This window comes from Corvus kubaryi, unplaced genomic scaffold, assembly GCF_017639235.1.
Source record: "Corvus kubaryi isolate FWS band 111438036 unplaced genomic scaffold, C.kubaryi_AGA036_p1.0 37394, whole genome shotgun sequence".
NCBI lineage: Eukaryota > Metazoa > Chordata > Aves > Passeriformes > Corvidae > Corvus > Corvus kubaryi.
The window spans coordinates 9,090,970-9,110,118 of record NW_024581133.1 but is presented as its reverse complement, the minus strand read 5'-3'; the positions used below and the strand labels follow the sequence as shown (position 1 = coordinate 9,110,118).

The window sequence follows — 19,149 nt, the reverse complement described above, 5'->3', positions numbered from 1 at the left end:
TTCATCTTCTCCTTGTGTTCTGGCAGCAGGATTACAGAGAGTGTGGACGTTCTCTGTGTGCTAAAGGGCAGTGCTGTGACCCTCTGTGGTACCCAGCACTTCTGTATGGTGCTGTTTGGGATGTGGAGGAGCCTGATCCCATGTTTTACAATGTGGGATCTCCTTTGGTTCCCATTCTGTAGCTACCATCACATGCCCTGACCCTTCCCACAGTGCAGTGCTTCAGGATTGCCTCTCTTGGGACAGGTTAGCTGTTGGATGTGCCTTTGGGCTGTGCTCTGTGGAAGGGCTATGGTGTTTTCTTGGGACAGGCACTGAGAACTTGGGGAAAGTGGTGGTTTTGGGTTGAAACCCATTACCAAGAGCATTATAGATCCTGCTGGATTCCAGTTTTCTCTGTACTCTGAAGGCACTCTGGGTCAGAGCCCATTGCTGATGTGGAAAGTGGCATCTACAGCAGGCCAGTAAAAGAGAATTGTAAAACTTCACATACCAGAATCCCCAAGTGTGTTTTGGTGTCTCCCATATCCATGTTTTTTGTGGGCTGAACTCTCTGGACTCAGACAGGGGCTGAGGGGGATCTCTGTTAACATCCATCCTGTGCTGAATCCTTAGAGCTGTGAACATCCATCTGGGGTCAGCAAGTCTTTATTAATGTCTTCCTAACCAACAGAACCAGAATTAAGCATGTAAAATGTTGTCAATTCAGTTTCACACTTTCTGAAATCTGAACAACTTTATTGTTAGCAATATGAACTGCCAATCATTTGGGTTTTTTCCCTCAAGCCTCTTCTAAGAGATGCAAACGGTTGGTTGGGTTTTGCAAGGAAATTTCACTGAAAATAACATGGGCTATAAAATCCTTTGTGTGTGTGTTTTTAATAATCTTTAGATCTGTTTCATTTCAGAGGTAAGGAATTACATTCTAAGAAATCATTATTTTTTTCTTACATGATCCATCTCTCTTTGTTCCACACACTGTTCTAACATTGCTAAGATAATGGTCTGTAATGCTTTTCCTAGAAATTCTGCTGTTACCGATTCAGATAATGGAGGGACATGGATGAAAGCAGCTCTTCCATTGCCATTATACAGAGAAGTGTAGTAGGTGTAATCACAGATGTACCTGCAATATTAAGAACAAAACAAAACAAGAAACCTAAATTAAGGGCTCCGTAAACTTTGATTAAATTTAAATATTCTAAGTAGCCAAACCAGATCTGGTTTATGAAATTATTAAGAACATATTTGCTTAGTGAATAAAGGAAATGCTGAAATAAACCAAGTTTGTGAAACAAATGTTGCTTATCTGATGGTTTGGTTTCTCAGACACCCACCCACAAAGAACTTTAAATAAAAAAAAATACCACAAGACAGGCATTCTTGTGGGGTGGGAAGGGTAACACACCCTGCTGGAAACTACAGCCATGTAACACAGTTTATGCCTAAGTCATAAAATCTCCCTGTCTGAAGGGGTTTTTTCTTATCATTCTACCTCTTAAAATGCAGGTGCAAATCCTGAATTTAAGGGCTAAGACTAGCTGGTTCTTATTTAAAATAAAATAAAAATTTCGATTTTGTTTTCCTTTCCAGTGAAGATTAGCATAGTAGAAAATTGCTTCAAGTTCTACTGGAACACATAATGAAATCACAGACCTGGTTCTAACAGTACCTGTAATTGCTGTTCTCCTGTGTATCTATTTACATTTTGTATCCCTCCCAGTTGAGAAAAATAGATTAAAATCTGCTACTAGTTGGTGTTGCTTTCAGACTCTCTTAATAGCTGAGGTTTACTGGGGTTGTTCATCATAGGGTGTGCTGTGTTGGAACTTGTTTTGTTTGGAATTTACAAATCTATGGAAAAATATTTACTGGCTGTAGTTTTTCATGACGGCTGCTTTACATAAAATTTAAATTCATCCCAGTCTCATACTTGTGCCTCTGAAGACTTTGCTTCAGAGTGATTTTGGTTGGACAGAAGGTCAGGGCAAAGATTCCCCAAGGTTAAATGAGTGGATTGAGCTGTTTCTGTGAGCCCCTGATACGCGATGTTTACCTTCCCGCGTCTCTGGACAGGATGATATCAATCCCTTCCACTGAGATGTTTTTCCAGAGAGTCTTCATATTAATTGTAGATTCAATCTTTTCTGGGCCATCTAGCACGCAGCAGGCACCTTCTGGGTGAAAACCACAAGCATCCCTCTCCTGGTAGCCTTTGTTCTTCCCACACTGCTCCAGGATGATGAGCGCTGTGGCGGATGAAGCCAGCCCAACGTGAACTGTAAGCTGGTTTTTCCCACCAGAGTGAGTAACAGGAAATTTAAAATGAGACCTGTTTTTTAAAAACATGTGATGCAAAAGGGCCAAGCATTATGTGAATTACTGGCTTCAAGGTGGAGAGTCTTGCTCATGTCTAAAGAAAACTTCGATAAGGGATTATAAATGAGAACCAAATTAGGCTGTAGCTTTTGTTGTGTCTAGTCAGAGCTGCAGCACCTTTTTTGCAGTTTATGGTAGATTTTTTCTTTGCCTTTGTTCAGCATCAGTTATGCTGTTTAAATAGCATGGGGTTAAACCAGCATACTAATTAGTGTGTGCTCCAAATTTCAGCTTGGAACCTTGATCACAGTTTCAATAGTCACTTTCCAGAGTTGTTTGATGTTTTGCAATACTCTCTTAGAGATTTTTTTCATTGTATTCAGGGGAGGGGAGGAAATTGTGTAACATTGTCATTACCCACCAGTGGCTGAAGAGTTGTCCATATCTTGCAGACTTGCTCCTTGGCTTTTTGGTAAACCACTGGCAGCTGCATGATCTGGAGATTGATGTTTTCACCAAGGCCTCTCTTGGACAGCTCCTGTGTTTACAAAAAAGCCACTGAGGACTTGAAGGAGCATTGGATTTCTGACTGTGATAAAGAAACTGGGCTGATTCAACTGAGAAAACACCTGAAAGAGCTACACCTAAGCCCATGGTTCCTGAACATTGGTCTGCAATGAAATTTGTTTTGTGGTTGATCCCTCTCTTTTAACTGGAAGAGTCTAAAATGTGCTAAACAGTTTCCTAATGTCACGTCCGTTCGTGTGGAGCCATTGTTGTGTTTTCCAAAGAGATGCTCAGTCTCCAGTGGGTGGGAGGGTTATTGCTTAGGGACTGGTCCCTGGGGAACCATGAGACAGCGTTTCTCAGAAAAGCTCCCCACATGAAAGCATTTGCTGTAGGTGAGAGCTGTTTCTCTGAAAGATCTGGTAGAAAAAGTGCACTGCCAAGAGACAAAAACAATGAGAATTCACGTTAAGCATGACTTTTTCACTCCAGGGACATGAGATCTGCTGGCTTGACCAGGTTCAGGTAACCTATGCTGAAGGTCACTGTCAATATGAGGAAGTCGCATTTAGAAGGAGTTTAATCTAATTTTTTGGTCTAGAATGTTTCTCTAGTAAAAGGAAATGTCACTGAGATGTTACTTCTCTGTCAATTATGTACAGTTGAATTTCCACACAGGACCAATTTTCCCTAAGAAAACAATTATGCCCAGAATTGAGGTGAATGGAACACAGGCACCCTTCAAAGCAGCAGGTTGGCCAGGTGGTTGGAAGATGGTCTGGAGAATAAATGTCCCATGGAAGTGACTTGAAATGATTTTGTCAGTGGAACAGGGCTAACAAACAAGGCCTTGGCCTCAGTAGAAGGTAAGCAGCTGCAGTGGCAGGATGCAGAAGGAATTCATCTGAGGTGGAAAGCTTTGTCCCAGAAGAGGAAAATGGTGGTTGAAAATCTGTGTTCCATTTGAGTAAGCTGCTACCCAAGGATGGTACACATGAAGTTTTTTAGGGGGAGCAGGCAAATGTGGAGGTGTCTGATTAGCCCAAGAAACCTGTAACTGTATTCAGTGTCATTGTCTTCTCAGGTTCTCATTTCTCACTCAGGATAGCCCTGCGGATGAGGCCCACAGTTCTGGGAAATTTGCCCTTCAACACTCGCTTCCTATATAAACTGTTCCAATTTTCTTGTCAGCGGAAGCATTGATTAGCTGTGCTCAATAAACTATTTGACACAAGCAAGGAAACAATGCCTGCAGGGAAGTAAACACATTTGGAGAACAGTGCCAGCCTTTTTTCCTGTGGGCGCTGACAGTCTTTGAGAGCCCATTGCATCATCTCGCTGAAGAATGCTGTACTGTGCCTGAGCCTCCACACAAGAAAACCCCAGCTGGTTCACAATTAGCATTTTCTTTTCCAAAGCATTTTAATTTTTACATTTAATGAGATTCCTTCTTTTCAACTGTGAGGCTTAGAGGACTTGACTACCCCTAACTTTGGTGCAGAACATGGAGACCCAAAGCCAGCTGTAATGCTGTTCTCCTCTCGTGCTCTCTGGGTCAAGACATTCTGTTGTCACTAGTTGTCATGGCTGAAACACACAGAAATACTTTTGTGCAGGACAAAACTGAAGCTGGCCAATAGCAAAGGGCTGAGAACTGGTGTCAAAGGAAGATGGTTCTCTATGTCTGAAGCAATTTCAGTGTGTTGTCAATAACGTGTATTACTGTGTTGTCTAAAACTCCCAGCCATGGTCTTACACCCTGATAGACCAGATGCTGTGTAAACATGGAGCAAAATAAAAAAGGTTGTTCCTTGTCTCAACTTTAACCAGAACCAATTTTGCATTTAAGGTGGGAGACTGAAAATGGTTAGAGAAGGGTAACTGCACCTGGAAACTAGAGCTCACACTGGTGAGTAGGTTCAGTACACAAGTGCCTGTCTTTTGTAGTTGAAACAGGAAAGGAAATTTCAAAGGAGGAGAAAAGTTTTGGAGGACTGTTTTGTGGGAAAAGTGGTTCAAAAGAATACATGAAGATTCTTTCTTAGGAAGTTCTTCTAGAAAGGAGAAGAAATCCAGCATTATCAGCTGCTGACCTTGAGCTGTTGGTGAGCTCTGGTCATAGTCCTGGTCCACTGGTGTTCCAGCCCAAAGAGAAGTGATTTGCACAGCACTGTGCTCAGGTTGGTGCTAGGTATCTCACTGCATGTTGGAAACAGCTTGAGCATCTAGAAGACTCCAGGAAATATCACTGATTTTGCCTGAGTTCTCACTGATTTGGGTTGCTGGGAAGCCAGTTGTGTGTGTTAATTTTGTGAACTGCTTGTGTTGGTGCAGAAAGGAAACCAGAAGTTTTCAGTTGCCCCAGCCAGACTGCAAGTACATTGCAAACAAAGGTGTTTTGTGTGGCTGGTTCGTGGGGTTTTGTTTGTGTGTTTGGTTCAGGCTTTTTGTTGTTTTGGGTTGGTTTTTTTCTAACCCTGTAGATACCTTCTTAAAGCTTTCAAGAAAGTTCCAAAACATAAATGAAAGCACTAAATAGGAATGTCTTAGTTTCACAGATGATGAAACTAAAGCAGAGAGGGAGAGAGACAGATTAAATGACAGATTTCCAAAGACCACATGGTCAGTGGCAGGATAAAAAGCTGCACTGGGAGATCTGATCCTCATCTCCTGATAGCAGACACAGTTCCCAGAAGCAGTTGGAAATGTGACCTGTTCTTTGCACTAACAGTTTAATTACTATGAATGTTGTCACTCAATTTATATTTGTGCCCTATTAACTGGGGACTTTGACCTTGATGGTGGACTGCCCTGATAGGTTATTTTGCTGCCAAGCTGCAGACAGGACCTTCTGGAGGAGACACAGAAACACGGCTGGATCAAGGGTTATTAGGTGGGACAATCAATCTGTAGTATGGAATAAATAAATCAGGGGATCTGGGATTCTGAAGGTCCCATGTGGTGCTGCAGCACTAACACACTGTGCTAACTCAGTGTGATCTGTCAGCAAATGCAGAGTAAATACCTGGTGGTGTTTTCCTTTAGTGAGAATGACCTGCACTTCCAGAGTTAAAAGTGTTGCTGGCAGAGCTTTCGTGCATATTTTAAGAGGGTATTTCAGGTGAATGAAGTTATGAGAACCATGAAAAACTTAGTGAGACAGGTTTCTAAAAGACAAGCTGTCTTTCTAGTGCTAGACAACCATGTTGGGCCATGTGATGGTGTCTGGAAGAGCTCTGAAGCTTTTCTCCATGACCCTGAATTGACAGGTTTGCCTGTACTTTCAGATCCATTTGATCCCCTTTTCCCTGAACACTTGAGGAGTACCTGCTGAGAAGCAAAAATTCCATGGATGATGAATGCAATGCTGATGAAGGCCTTGTGTGAGAGTCTTGTGCTGTGATGAGAACTTGGGTCCATGCAAAAACAATGGGGTATTCCTCATGTTGTTGGAAAATTATATCTTCATATTATAAAAGAGGCAATTCACGACAAATACTCTTTTTAAACCAGCAGATATAGAGATTTGCAGAGTTTTACCAAGATTTATCATTGGATTTAGGAGGGCTTCAAGGAAAATTGGCTTATTCACCAAAAAGGTAGTAGTAGTAGTAAACAGTTAATTTTTAAGAGAAACAATATTTTCCTGAGTGTCCAGTAAGAACATAGAAGGGATGTGGCTATTGGAATGGGCTGTGTGCTCACTGGATCAATCTCTGATCCTTCCCACAGCAAGAAGAGAGGTTCAGGAGAACAGTTGATCCCATCAGCAACATCTTGTGGAGGAGCTGGTAACAGGGATTTTAAGGAAGCAGTTGTGAGTAAGAGCAAATATTGCTCACAGAAGGGCAGCCATTGCTCTTTGGCAAAGGATCCATTTCAAAAGCACGAAGAGTGAGGCTATGCTTTGGAATTAGGAGACTGGAACTGTTAAATGTATTTTTACAGGATTTCAGATGCTTTTGAGGACCCTTCTGGGATGTGAACTTTTAAGACTGCATATATCAGCATTACATCATCACTGAGGGTGCTGTGGTATCCAGGCTTTTGATAAGCACCTACTTCATTTTGGGGTAATAATGAGGATAGTTCTGGGTAATCCTACAAAGGCATTAAGCCTGATCAGTCATATTTAGTAGGTCTGTTCTGGCTGCTCAGCAGGTTTCCGAGGATGAATCTGAGTGCACACTTGCGTGGTTCACAGCAAAGAGGGTTTTGGCAGGAGGGTTTTATGTCACTCCAGTGATCCACACAGATACCCCAAGCCAAGACAGGATTACTTCCAGATGTAAATACTAAATTTTGCTATCTTTAATATATGTGCATAAGCTTCCCAAAGATCATACGGCTACTCCTATGAATGAGGCCAATGGAACAATACTATGAGATTGCTATTTAGTGTGGAGAAGCCTATCAAAATTCAAAGTACTTCCAGATTTGCAGCAGATTTCTCTGAATTGCCTGAATTAACCACCTTTGCCAGGGAATAGGAAACCAAAACAGCATCCCCAGTCAGAATACAAATTAATTCCACATAGAGGGTGCCACATCAGAGGGAAATGGATTTGTTCTCTTCCATACACAAGGACTGACATCTGTTTTGTTATGGAATGCTGTGGCCCTTGTTACGTAACTCCCTGGCGTAGCCAGCTCATGGCATTGTTACAGAAAACTCATCCCATCGGTGCATTCTCGCTTGAGGCTGTTTTGCTTGCAGATAAAGAACATGCTCTCTTTTCAGTCAGAAGAGGATGATCTTGCACCCAAAATTAGAACCAATAGGAATCAGGAAATAATGAGCAAGAACGCTGTCAACTGACAAATATTTATGGTTTAGGGCACATGTCACGCTGGAGTTAAGATAATTTATGTGTCTCCTGTCATGACTGGGGTGTGGAAAGGTATCACAGAAGTATTTTTGTTTCTTGTTAGCCTACAGGGATAACATCCCTTATGACTTGGAGGGGGCAATAGATTTATTCTACCAAACGCCAAGCTGCACTCAGCATTCTTCACCCTACAAAGCTAGGATAGAAAAGATGTATGTGTTGGTGGAATTGCTGTAGCTTTGGTCTTTGGAAAAACATACCGGCTCCTTGTTTTACTTGGCTTGAGTGCACTTCGTTTTCAAAACAGATATTCAGTAGCTGTTACCAAAATTTGTACTATGGTTATAGTCCTGTAGGGCCATCACCTTTCTATCATTACTAACACTTTCCTATAGCTGCCTTTCTCATTTCAGTGTCCAAAAGAATTTAAAAAATGTATGGACTTGTTTCAGTCTTCATAATAGAACACAGTCCCTTTGGTTTGTTTTACCAGTATTATCTGTCATTTCTTGCACATTTTGGACCAACGCTCCAATTCAATTTTACTACTTTGACTGTTTCCCCACTAGTTTCAGATTCCATTCTGTAACCTTCTTTCTACCTTGGGATTGCTAAAAACTTATGTGGAAGATCCTCTCACAATAACACTGTTCATAGGTACCTTATGAGAGTAACTGGACTCCAGGAAAGGCCATTTTCTATGACAGGGAGAATGAATCAGTTGATGCTGAAAGCCAGGTATCCAAACCTTGTCTTTGTATCCCCCAGCTAATTTTGTTCTAATACACAGATTTAGGAAACAAGCAGGAATTTTCCAGACAGCATTTGAGACTCGTTACTGCTAGTCAAGGTGTGTGGAGGGAAAAAACCTCAGAATGACCTTGTTTTCAGTGTGACTGTAGACTTCACTGTCATTTGAAAGTGGAAGCCAAAGCCGAAATGTGAACTCGCACTTAGAACTGGCACAGTTTAGGTTCTGTGTTCCTGAAGCAGGCAGTGAGAACCCAATAGGCTACATGTGTGTGAGAAGGAAACCACCTCACACAGATATGATAAAATGAACTGTGGTAGGACAGATGATTGGTTTACTGAAGACAGACACAACCTGTGGCATATGTAATAGTTGTAGAGAAGGCACCCTGGGTAAAATTCTGTTTAATGAATCAATTTAAGGGAATGGAAAGCCTAAAACCAGTTTGTGTTGAGATCCCTAAAAAATAAAGCCTCCCTCCTTTTTTTTTAAAATGTTTACCTTCACTGCTTCCCAGCTAGAATTGAGCAGGTATTGTCTGAAGGGACCAAAACCTGAAAAGAAAGAAAGAAAGGTGGTTTTAACCTGTGCTTACTCTGCTATTGCAGATTGGGTGCTGATATGTCTGCACACACGTATTTGTTCTTTATCTTCCTATTTTTGGTTATGGAGGTTGAGTTTTTTAGATAGGATTTAGCCTTTATAACACTTAAGGGAATAGTATTTTCATTGTGTATCTTCACTGATAGAAGAACTAATCCTGCAATCTTCATTCATGTCAAGGCTTTCTTATGAGAGAGCCTTAACTAAAGCTGGTAAATGTAGTGGAACCAATAGGACAGATCATGTAAATGATGGTTTTGGGGAAGGATCATCATCCATAGAAATACCACTATTAAAAGTTATGGTTTTAAATACTCCCAGGTCACAGTTAATGTATCATTCTTATTGTTAAAGCTCATGAAGATGAAGATAAGCATATTTAATGAAAATGTTTGAAATAGCAATATTTATTTAATTTGTAATTTATTTGAATCCCAAGTAATGAAAACTTAGAGTTTTCTATCAGGGAAAGTGTGCTTTTTTGTGATGCTGGGAAAAATCTTACTTCACTTTTTCCCCCAGGAAAAGAGGAGAAAAGGGGAAAGAACACTTTGACTCTGAAGTATTACATTCAATTTTATGCATCCTTTTTTGTGAAAGATTTTTTTTTTTTTTAAATAAAAAGGAAAGAAAACTAATTTTGAGCAGATGGGCATTTTGTCATTAAAATGTTTGATGGAGAACTCCCACTATCTTTATTAATCTCAATTACTGTTCTCAATCCAGACTGTTGCCAAGTCCTAGATACTGGGTGTCAGGAAAATGAGTTTGTGAAATGGTTTTAATGCTAAAACTCTTAAATATTTAAAATCCTTAAATGGACAAATAAATACTTGACAGCATATGATTGCTATTTTGCACAGTGAAAGCTACTTGTATGTGGAGACAATTAAGCCTAAATGCAGGCTTGTGACAGTTTAATTAGCGCTAGACTTTAAGAATTTCTTAATTTGTTAATACTTATTTCATAACTGCTCCATCTTTTCTCTTTAATGTTATGAAAAGCACGATGGTACTAATATTTTTGACAATGTTTTCTCCAGATTTGAGTTTCTACTATGGGGAGGGAAGAAAAAAAATGGTGCTCATTTCACATTTACAGGGAACATAAAACCCCATTAGTCCCACTCTGCTTTGAGAGCAACATTAGGGTGGCACCTGCTCCATTTTGGAGCTGTAGTTGTACAAGTTTCTGTACCTGTGTGTGTGGAACTGCAGAATTATAATGAAGTTATTAGGTAGCTCACAATGAAACACGTGTGTCAGTGGTGGCCCTAAGAAACTACTGCTTAGGATAAATTGTTCTATGAAAAATGACTAAATATATGAGAGTTTTACTGCAATACCTGCAGCAATGTGGAGAGGTAACTGGCTGAATGTTATTGGGCACCATATAATTAACTGGGCTCCCTGCCAGCAGGTTTATATTCTGAGCAGGTGAAAATGTGACAGAGACATGCTGTGATAATCTCTGTAGTAGATTAAAGATGCACTTGTGTCTTAACTAGTCTAAAACTTTTTGACCAAGTAGATTTCTGGACATAAATGGTGATCTAAAGGGAGAAAAAACTAACAGGGTGCTAAGAAGTGTTCCCAACAAGGGTATGTGCCATAAATATCATAGGAGAGAACCAGACTGTCAGCCTTTTAGGAGGTTAGCAAATACCTCATGCCCTCCCTCTCCTGCACTCCCATCCAGCTCATCTGCAGTTATGTCTGGAGCAAGCCAGACTAGTTCTGCCCATCTTGCAGCTATTAAAAAAAAAAAAAAAAAAAAAGTGTTTAATTGAAAACAGCAAGATGCAAATCTCTTTGATGTAGCTTCACCCTCGTTCCTATGTCCTCAGATGACCTGCAGTGGAAAATTATCCAGCAACTCACATGTCAAGATATGTGTAATGATTGCCCTTAGATGAGCCAGTGGCAACAAGAGGAACAGCAAGCAGCTGCATTCCTTAGGAGCTTTAACCTTTTAAAGCTCAGCACTCTCTGAGCTGGTGGTTCTGCCTCTGTGATGCTGTAGTAGTTGGAGCCAGCAAGAGAAACTCCAAATTTGGTCCCTCGTGCTGCATGTTCAGGCATGTTCCTTTGGTATATTTAAATGGAATGGTTTAGTTTAGCAGTGATGAGGCAGCATCTTCTGATTAAAACTCCCTTACCTTGCCATGAAACTGAGCCCCTGAAAGTTGCCATGTGCTGCTCTAATTCTGGACACTGACTGTATGACATTGTGATGCAACCTGGTTTTCTTGCTTCAGAGCTTCTTTTGGGTAAGCTTTATCTAATAGTAGCCTACACTGCCTTGAGCTATGTGGTTTGGATCAGAGAGAATGTCAACAAAGATTAAAACATGGAGAGAATGAACAACAAACCAAACTGGATGGCAGTAAAAAGGGCAGACTGCAGTCTGTTTCCTCTGACATGCATCTGATTTTTCTTAGGAAGGCAAAGCAAGTTATTTTCCATTTGGAAATGTTAGTATGACCATTTGCTACTGTTTTTCCCTCCAGGAAATTGTTTATGACAAAGATCAAGCATGCGTGCATACCATCTCTGGCTCAAAGAATAAAATAAAAATCTTACCAGTCACCACCACAGTGTTGGAATCTGAATCCATGAAATCTATGCTCCAGAAGGTGGAATCTTCTTGTCTTTCAGTTCCAAACAGTATTATAATTCAGGTATCTGTGGCAAACTTCATTTGGAGCACCTTTTTTCTTCCAACTGTGATGAGTCTGGCTTCACATGACAGGGATGATTTGTGACTCATGTAACTTTTAAAGCAAAAATTATTACGCCTCTATTAAAGATAGAAGTCTGACTGACTGGCTGACTGGGACTGCCCTGAATTCTTTCCTTTCCCAGGCATGGAGTATTTAGGAAGAAGAGGAAAAGCCTAAAGAAATTTCTTACAAAATATCCAGCAATATTTTTCATCACTTGTTTATGTGCAAGTAAACAGAAAATTCATTGAATCAGTTTTATTATATTTCTGTGGGTATTCTGGTTTTAGCAGTTGGAATTCAGTGGTGAGGAATGACAACTACAAAAACTTATCTGTCCATTTCCACTGTTCTTGGACTTTTTGTTACTAACTTAAACTCAGGGGTAACTTTGCTGTTCCTCTTCACAGCACTTACCTGATTTACTACTCTTGATCTTTATCTCCGGCTTGTTATGAAAGAGTCCAAGCACTGTACACTTTTAAAACCAAACACCAATAGGAAAATGTGTGTATTTGCTAAACCAAAACATTTACTCAGTAATATTCTTTAACAGGCAACATGTTAGAAAATCTCACTCCAACTTGCAAGGTCAGAGGAACTCTAGAAGCTGGGTTATAGCTTGCTGAAACTGGTGAGTTTAAGAGCTGGTCTGTCTTCATTAAAGTGGAGCCTGAGAGCCAGTGGGGGGGGGCCTGAAATCAAAACATATGCACATTGTCACTGCCCAAAACAAAAGCATATGCAAGTTCTCTTGGGAATTATAACTATGTGGGCAGAGGGTTTCACTGGGTCTTGTTTTGAGTAGGAAGTGTATGTGTGTGTGTGAGAGAGAGAGAGAGAGGGAGGGAAGGAGAGAGGGAGGGGAGAAATAAGCTAAGAATAGAAAGCCACTATATTATCTCAGGAGAGCTTGTAATTGTGAGACCTTAGGGGGGAAAAAAAATCTCTGAAGAAATCCCTTGGGTTGGGTGGTGGCTGAATGAGGTTTGGAGCTATGACCTGTGTCTGTCATTTAAACAGTCCTGTGCTGAGACACAAAAAAAATTTGTGGATTCTCTTTATTTAAAAGACTCTGACTCCACCATCCATTTCTTTCCCCGACTAACACAACTTGCAGAATTAACTTTTGCTGGCTGCTGGGGGCTGAGGAGCTTCTAATACAAGAAGCAGAGCTTTCTGCAGCTTTAAATAAAGTGAAATCTGCCACTGGTAGCACTGAATTACTTTTAAAATCCTACAGTACTTCATACTCCTATGTCAAGATTTTTATCCATTAATTTTTCTGCTTGACCAGTCATTAAAACACTTCCTATGATTCTGAACAGGGCAATGACATACCAGTCTTCTCATAGTTATTTTTGATTTGTGCTGGATTTTTTTTTTTTTTTAAAGCTAAGTACAGGGTGGTCTAATGAACAAAGCAGTTGTAAGGAATAAAGCAAGATTTAAGGCCTATAGTTGCTTAATTAATTTCCTGAATGAGAAACTGTGTTTTCTTTGGGACATGATAGCTGCTTTATACATATATATATATGAAGGCTATTGCTTGACTGCTGTAAAGTATTAGGTATTTCATTAGATATTCTTCCAAAGGGGAGATGTAAGTCTATTAGTTCCATGCATTTTGAAACAACTGATATGATCTGTTTGGAACGTAGTACTAGTCCTTAAAGTTTTTACAGCTGGCAAAAGGGAGTAGAAAAAAAAATACAGAGTCGCAAAGATTAATTCACTAAGCCTTTATGAAGAAGCTGATAGAATTTTGGAGGGGGGAAGTATTGTCTTTAGTAGTTAAGTTAGTCCCTTTTCATCAGCAGAGGTTTGTTGAATTGGAAGTAAAGATTCTTTTCAGTGTTGGTAAATGCTTGTGCAAGTGTGGGAGGAATGCCAGTGGTTTAAATAAACCAGGAATTTGACAGAGACCACTGAAATTAATTTTTGCACTGATTTAATTGATTGATCATGTTCCCAAGCTTTGTGTGTGTGGTAGTATACTTGGAGGAATAATGCATTTATCGCAGCTGTGCCACACAGCTCAAAAAAGAACTGAAAATTTTGAATTAGGCATTAGTTCTACTCAGAAATCATTCAGAAATGAAACCTTTTCTTTCTTCTAACATTTCTACAGCTGAAGTTGAAGCTACCCTTGAAATTTTTGTTAAAGCATGACTGTAGCTTTAATATTAGCACTCCCATGTGTATCTGTTCCCAAAACAATGGATTTGAGGGTCACTGGATATTTGAGGTCTGCGCAAATTAATCTCCCCATCCATAATTAAGAATCCAAGCCCTTGCTCTCTGAAGGCAAGTCACAGACACAGCTGACTCAGCTAAACACTGGTTGTTTTTCTTCTTGCTACACACAGATGTGATTGGCACGGCACTCACTGAGAAGTAAAGAAGAAATGGAAGTAACTCAACTATGAAAATCCTGGTTATCACCTTGAATATTTTTCTGCTCAACTGTCTGATACTTTCAAAAATTATTTGAACTGCTGAGTAAGAGAAAAATATATTTTCTGCAAATGCATTCTGACCACACTGCAGAGCTGCCAGCATGCTGCTTGAGTAGCTTTTTAGTAGATGGCAAGAAGAACAGAATATGGCCCTTCATTTAGAAACAGCTCTTTAATTTTTATCTCTTTTATTATTACTTATACATATTTCTTTTATTTCTTATTATTGGCAGGCACTGACCAGTGTTTTAAACTGTTAAGTGGAAGTGTTCAATATATTCCAATTTTTATCTCAGCTATTCAACACTTAATGAGAGAAGGGAGAAATCAAGCTGTTATGCTATTTAACACTAAACTATAATGGGACTTTAAATAGAAATTTCAAGATCTAACACTCTATATTTCTTTTTCATTCTAATAAAAATAAATGATCCTCAGGAAAGACTGAAGCTGGTTTCTATGTACATGGAAAGCAATGTCATAAAAAGAGAGGAGATAAACATTTTATCATAAAGCTCACTGTTCCCTGTGGAACGGGGCCTCTTCTATAACAAAATCCATAGAAATGGTAAATGGACAAATATAATGGCAAAGGACTTAGCAGGGCACATGCAACCCATGACCAACAGGTTGCTTTTTTCAGGTGTTATTACCTGCACAAAGAAACTCTGCAAGCAGGATACACACAATTAAAGTAATTCTTTATCAGCTAATATGCAAAATAGATAGCTAAAACTAATGGATTACTGGGCTGAACAGCAACATGATTACCACTGCTGATAAGAAAATGGATGAGTTTTAGCTGGCCAGGAAGTTTCTAATAGGCTGGGGAAAGTCAGTCTCTGACATTTATCGATATGGGCTGATGCTCAGCATCACTGAGTTAACACCATGTTTTCTGCCTTTTTTTTTTTTTTTCTTCTGTACCTTTTCCTTGAATCTTTCACCAGATAACCACTGCCATCCCCCCAATAGCACTTGTGTGACTTCAGCTTCCCATCTTTCCTGCTACATCAAACTAGACTTTGGACTGCAGCAGGGCCAAACCTCTGGGCTGTGGGTGACACAGGGAGAGCTGGAAGGTACAAAGCTTCAAGGGATCATGAGCATGTGCTGAAATCCATTACTGAGAGTCTGTAAGGTGTGGTGATGTGACATCTGCTCTTTGGAGTGTCAGTGTATGGGCTGAAATTGCTTTGGCCTGTACAGAAAAAACAAACCAAACCAACGAATTTACTTTACTGTGTGTTTTAAAGCATTTGAAAGGAGGAGAAATGCCAAGTTGTTTTTGGTCACTGTGCTGACAGGCAATGGAGTTCCTAATGAGTTGGGTCTCCAGGCCACAGCAGTGTACCTGGCTACTCCGAGTGCAAAGATGAGTTTATTTCTTTGCAAACATACTGTTATTTCCATGTATTTTAGACCTCTATGACTTTGATACTTGTATCTATTATTGTGAATATAATTGAGTGACCGTACTATGGGGGTATGAAGGCTGCCCTGGGTCACCTCCTGAATTCTACTTTTAATTTTGGCAGCTGTGTATTGGTTTTAGCCCCTATACCTCAGTTTTATGGTTTGTGTAATGAACAGCAGGCAGCTGCTTAAGTTTTCCAAAAGCCTCTTTCAGATTGACAGTGGTCACTGAAGAATGCTATAAAAATGTCATTTTTGTACTTATTTTTCCTCGTAACCATTCTGCTTCATGCCACCCGCGTTAAAGCAAACAGGCGTCAGGTTTATGGTTTGTCATCCTGTACCTTTTAAATAAATAGTTTGGGATTTGTGTCGGAGTTTTGTGAGTTCAGATGCAGCGGGGGCTGGCCCTCGCCCAAGGCCCTGCTTTGATGGCGGGGGCTGAGGGCATTCCTTGAGCCTGCAGCCGGCCTCGCCGGGCTCGCCAGCCTCCCCTCGCTTCCCCGGGCACGGCCCCCGCTGCTCCCCGCCCTTCGCCGTCCTCCAGCGTCCTCCGGCCCCTGAGCCGCCATCCCGGGCCCGGCCCGCCCTCAGGGCTGCCCGCGCCGCCCCGCAGGAAGTGATGGCGGCCGAGGGAGGAGGAAGAGCCGCCGCGGGTAAGAGGGAGGAGGCGGCTCGGGGTGGCCACGGGTGGCCGAAACGCCGCAAAACACTCGGAGCTTTGGAGGGAACCTGTGCCCGGTCGTCTGCGGCCGTGCCCCGGCGAGCCCGGGCCCCTCAGGGCCGCGCTCCCGGCAGTGCCTGAGGGAGGCGGGCAGCCCGACTCCTGCGCACAGGCTCAGCCAGAGCAGGTGCTGCAGGGTTTATTTTCCCATTTCCCAGCGTACCGGTCACTTTTCCAGGTGTTCGGCTAGTCCAAGCCCGCCCAGAGGCAGCCGGCCTGGTGATTCCTGTGCGCTGTGGTTCGGCAAGTGATGCTGGGGAGAGGCTGATCTCCAAACCCCTGTCTGCAGTGTGTGTTTGGGGTCTCAGCACAAGCGGATGAGTCAAGTCTTCAATAGATCTCAAGTACTCAGCTATTAAAGAGCATTGGAAACACTGCATAAAAATACCCATTTTCAAAGGCACCATCGGCAGTTACCCAAACTGAGCAAAAACCACGGTTTAACAAAAGCAGCAGGGTTTAACAGGGACAAAAGGAGCAGTAAACACGTTGGTTCTTGTCCACACCAAAATAACTAGTTGGACTATTTTCATGTTGAGATGATATATAAAAGGCTTTATAACTGCAGAGTATTGTACAAAGTATGTTATACGAGTATATTATTATATACATAAAGTATATAGTACCCTTCCTTTAAAAAGTATTCAGTAAACCTTTTCTTTGCTGTTGACAATGTGACTGTAGAACAAGAAGTACATGGAAATACAGGATGAACTTCTTTGTGAAACAGCTCATCTCCGCTCATCTCCTTTCAGCAGGAGTTGATTTGCTGTTGTTTCTGGCAGTGGGTGAAGAGGTGCTCTGCCCAGCAGAACTCAGCCCTTCAGTACCTGGTGGACTGCTTTGAAATGAACAAACATTGTGTCAGTTCCCAAATGGCCAACCTCCCAGTGCTTGGTAAAGGACATGATTTTAGCATAGGTGGGACTTCTGCACATGCTCCACCATGGATTTCCATGGGAGTCTGGCATGTGCAGTGTTCTGGGTTTGTGTTTAACTAGGAGGAGTTCCAAGAATCTCTGTTCACTCACTTGTTTGGATAAGGACCCATTGCATCACCTTAGTTAGCTTTTGCACTGCTTTCCCTCCTGCTCTGTTTTTATACTCTTCTTTCTTAATTTGTCACGCTAGCAGGTAAATGGAGAGAAAGTGAATTTATCTTCTGAAACACATTTTAAGTTGCTGCCATTTATCTAAAGCACCTACTTCATCCCCTTCAGTAAAATAATGATGTTGTTCATTAGTTCCTCTAGCTGCTCATGGCTAAATGCACTGCAGTCAGATTGCTCTATTTTTCCCCTCCTATCAACCACTTATGGAAGTCAAACATTTGTAATAATGCTATTTTTTCTTTTTTTTTTTGAAGACTCTCAATTCTACTGATGTTCTTAAATATCTCTAGATGACTAGAACTTGGGTTTTCATGTCCAAGGAGCATTGTGGTGTTGGGCAGTTCAACTGATGCCTACGTTTTTCCCAGACTTTTTCATCACCCTCAGATTGAATGTTCAGAATAGTTGTTCTTCCATCCCCTTCCTCTTTTGGGACAGCTGGTGTTGTTTTTAGGTATTGTCTGAGTTTTGGCGTAGTTATTTAGTTGGAGAGATCTATGTTTAAAATAATTATGGGGCAGTTGGCAATAAGCAAGCTGAGTATGCAGTACACTTTAAGAGCACATAGAGTCAGCCATTAGCTCTTGTGCAAATGCTGCTTTCCAGTTCATGTTGTGCTGTAATTGAGATGCTATAACTCAGTCTTGAGGACTGTTCGTATAACTGTTTCTCACAGGGAAAGATTGTTTACACGTCAGGTTTCTAAGCCTCTTTACAGGTCCTAGGCAAACCTTGCTGTTGAGAAGCAGGCCAGCTGTTGACCTAGAACTTGTGGTTCTTGTTTTAACTTCAGCCTTCTTGCAAATTCATTTTGATTATAGAACACCTTGAAAGTCAGATTTGTCTGTGTTAACCACCTAACAGAAACAGTGAGCAACCATGTATATACAGCTCTGGAGCCTGAGAAATAGTTACTGGATGAGAAACCTGTATATCTAGTTTGGCAATTGCATTAATGAAGCCTTAAATTTCCATCTGTCTCTCTAGGAAGATGGAAATCTCCCTGCCCTCCATGAAATCCGTGTTAATCAGTTTATAGGAAGGAGGTAAACAGCCTGGAAGGTGGAACCACAAAATTCAGGTAGAGTATAGGCACTATCAGGAATGTGGCCTCTGCATCTAGAAAAGCTTCTCAGAGCTCTAAGATGAGGGTGATTAACAACCAAACTCTTACACTGGAACTAAAGTATCATATAGAACAGGTAGAATTTTACTCAGACTGTGTATATATGCAAGGGGTAAGGGCTGTCATAGCATTGCCACAGCTAAGGCAAGTTGTTGAAACCTTGCTTTCTTTAACCTAAATATGTAGTTACGGTCTAGAAAGAAAAGAAATAAGGAAACAAAATCCTAAATAACTCCCTCAAAGGAAAACTACAGCCCAAACCCCAGCAAACAAACCAGAGTCCCTTAACATAGTAGCATTTCAGTGAACACACTCCTGCCCTTGAGGGAAAGTTTGGGAAAACAAACAGCACAGGAGAAAGTCTAGCCAGTTTCAGTTTGCAAGTAGGAGGTGTGCAGGCATTATGGCTGAGAGTGTGTTATAGGAACCTACGTGATGAGGCTGGTATGTATTTGCCACATTGTGTAAAGGTCGCATACTGAGAGACTTCCAAACGCCTCGCCTGGCAATTCCCAGCTCTGGCATGTTGTCTTTGCAAAATGATTGGCAGACCCCCAAGTCGCACATATCTGAAGGAAAC

General features: G+C 41.1%; 2 protein-coding genes across 4 annotated transcripts in view; one reads left to right on the top strand and one right to left on the bottom strand.

The window, feature by feature from the left end:
* Positions 1–704: 704 nt before the first annotated feature.
* PGPEP1L (pyroglutamyl-peptidase I like) lies at positions 705–14,111 on the bottom strand. 3 transcript variants are annotated; one of them, XM_042039722.1, is made up of 6 exons: positions 12,150–14,111; positions 11,593–11,748; positions 8,908–8,960; positions 2,741–2,857; positions 2,057–2,286; positions 705–1,126 (listed from the first exon to the last, which is right to left on the bottom strand). In XM_042039722.1, exons 2-6 carry the CDS (start codon positions 11,624–11,626, stop codon positions 937–939), a joined length of 624 nt encoding a protein of 207 aa, XP_041895656.1. In that variant the 5' UTR covers positions 11,627–11,748; positions 12,150–14,111; the 3' UTR covers positions 705–936. The 3 variants fall into 3 exon arrangements, with proteins under 3 accessions (XP_041895656.1, XP_041895657.1, XP_041895655.1); XM_042039723.1 differs by having other exon boundaries at positions 11,593–11,744; XM_042039721.1 differs by lacking the exon at positions 12,150–14,111 and having other exon boundaries at positions 11,593–12,131.
* Positions 14,112–16,056: 1,945 nt separating this feature from the next.
* LOC121670023 (protein FAM169B-like) overlaps positions 16,057–19,149 on the top strand; it is a 36,489-nt gene continuing 33,396 nt past the window's right edge. The window contains exon 1 of the mRNA XM_042039720.1: positions 16,057–16,263. Within this exon, the coding sequence (XP_041895654.1) occupies positions 16,230–16,263 (34 nt within the window). The 5' untranslated portion in view covers positions 16,057–16,229. The remainder of the gene's footprint in view (positions 16,264–19,149) is intronic.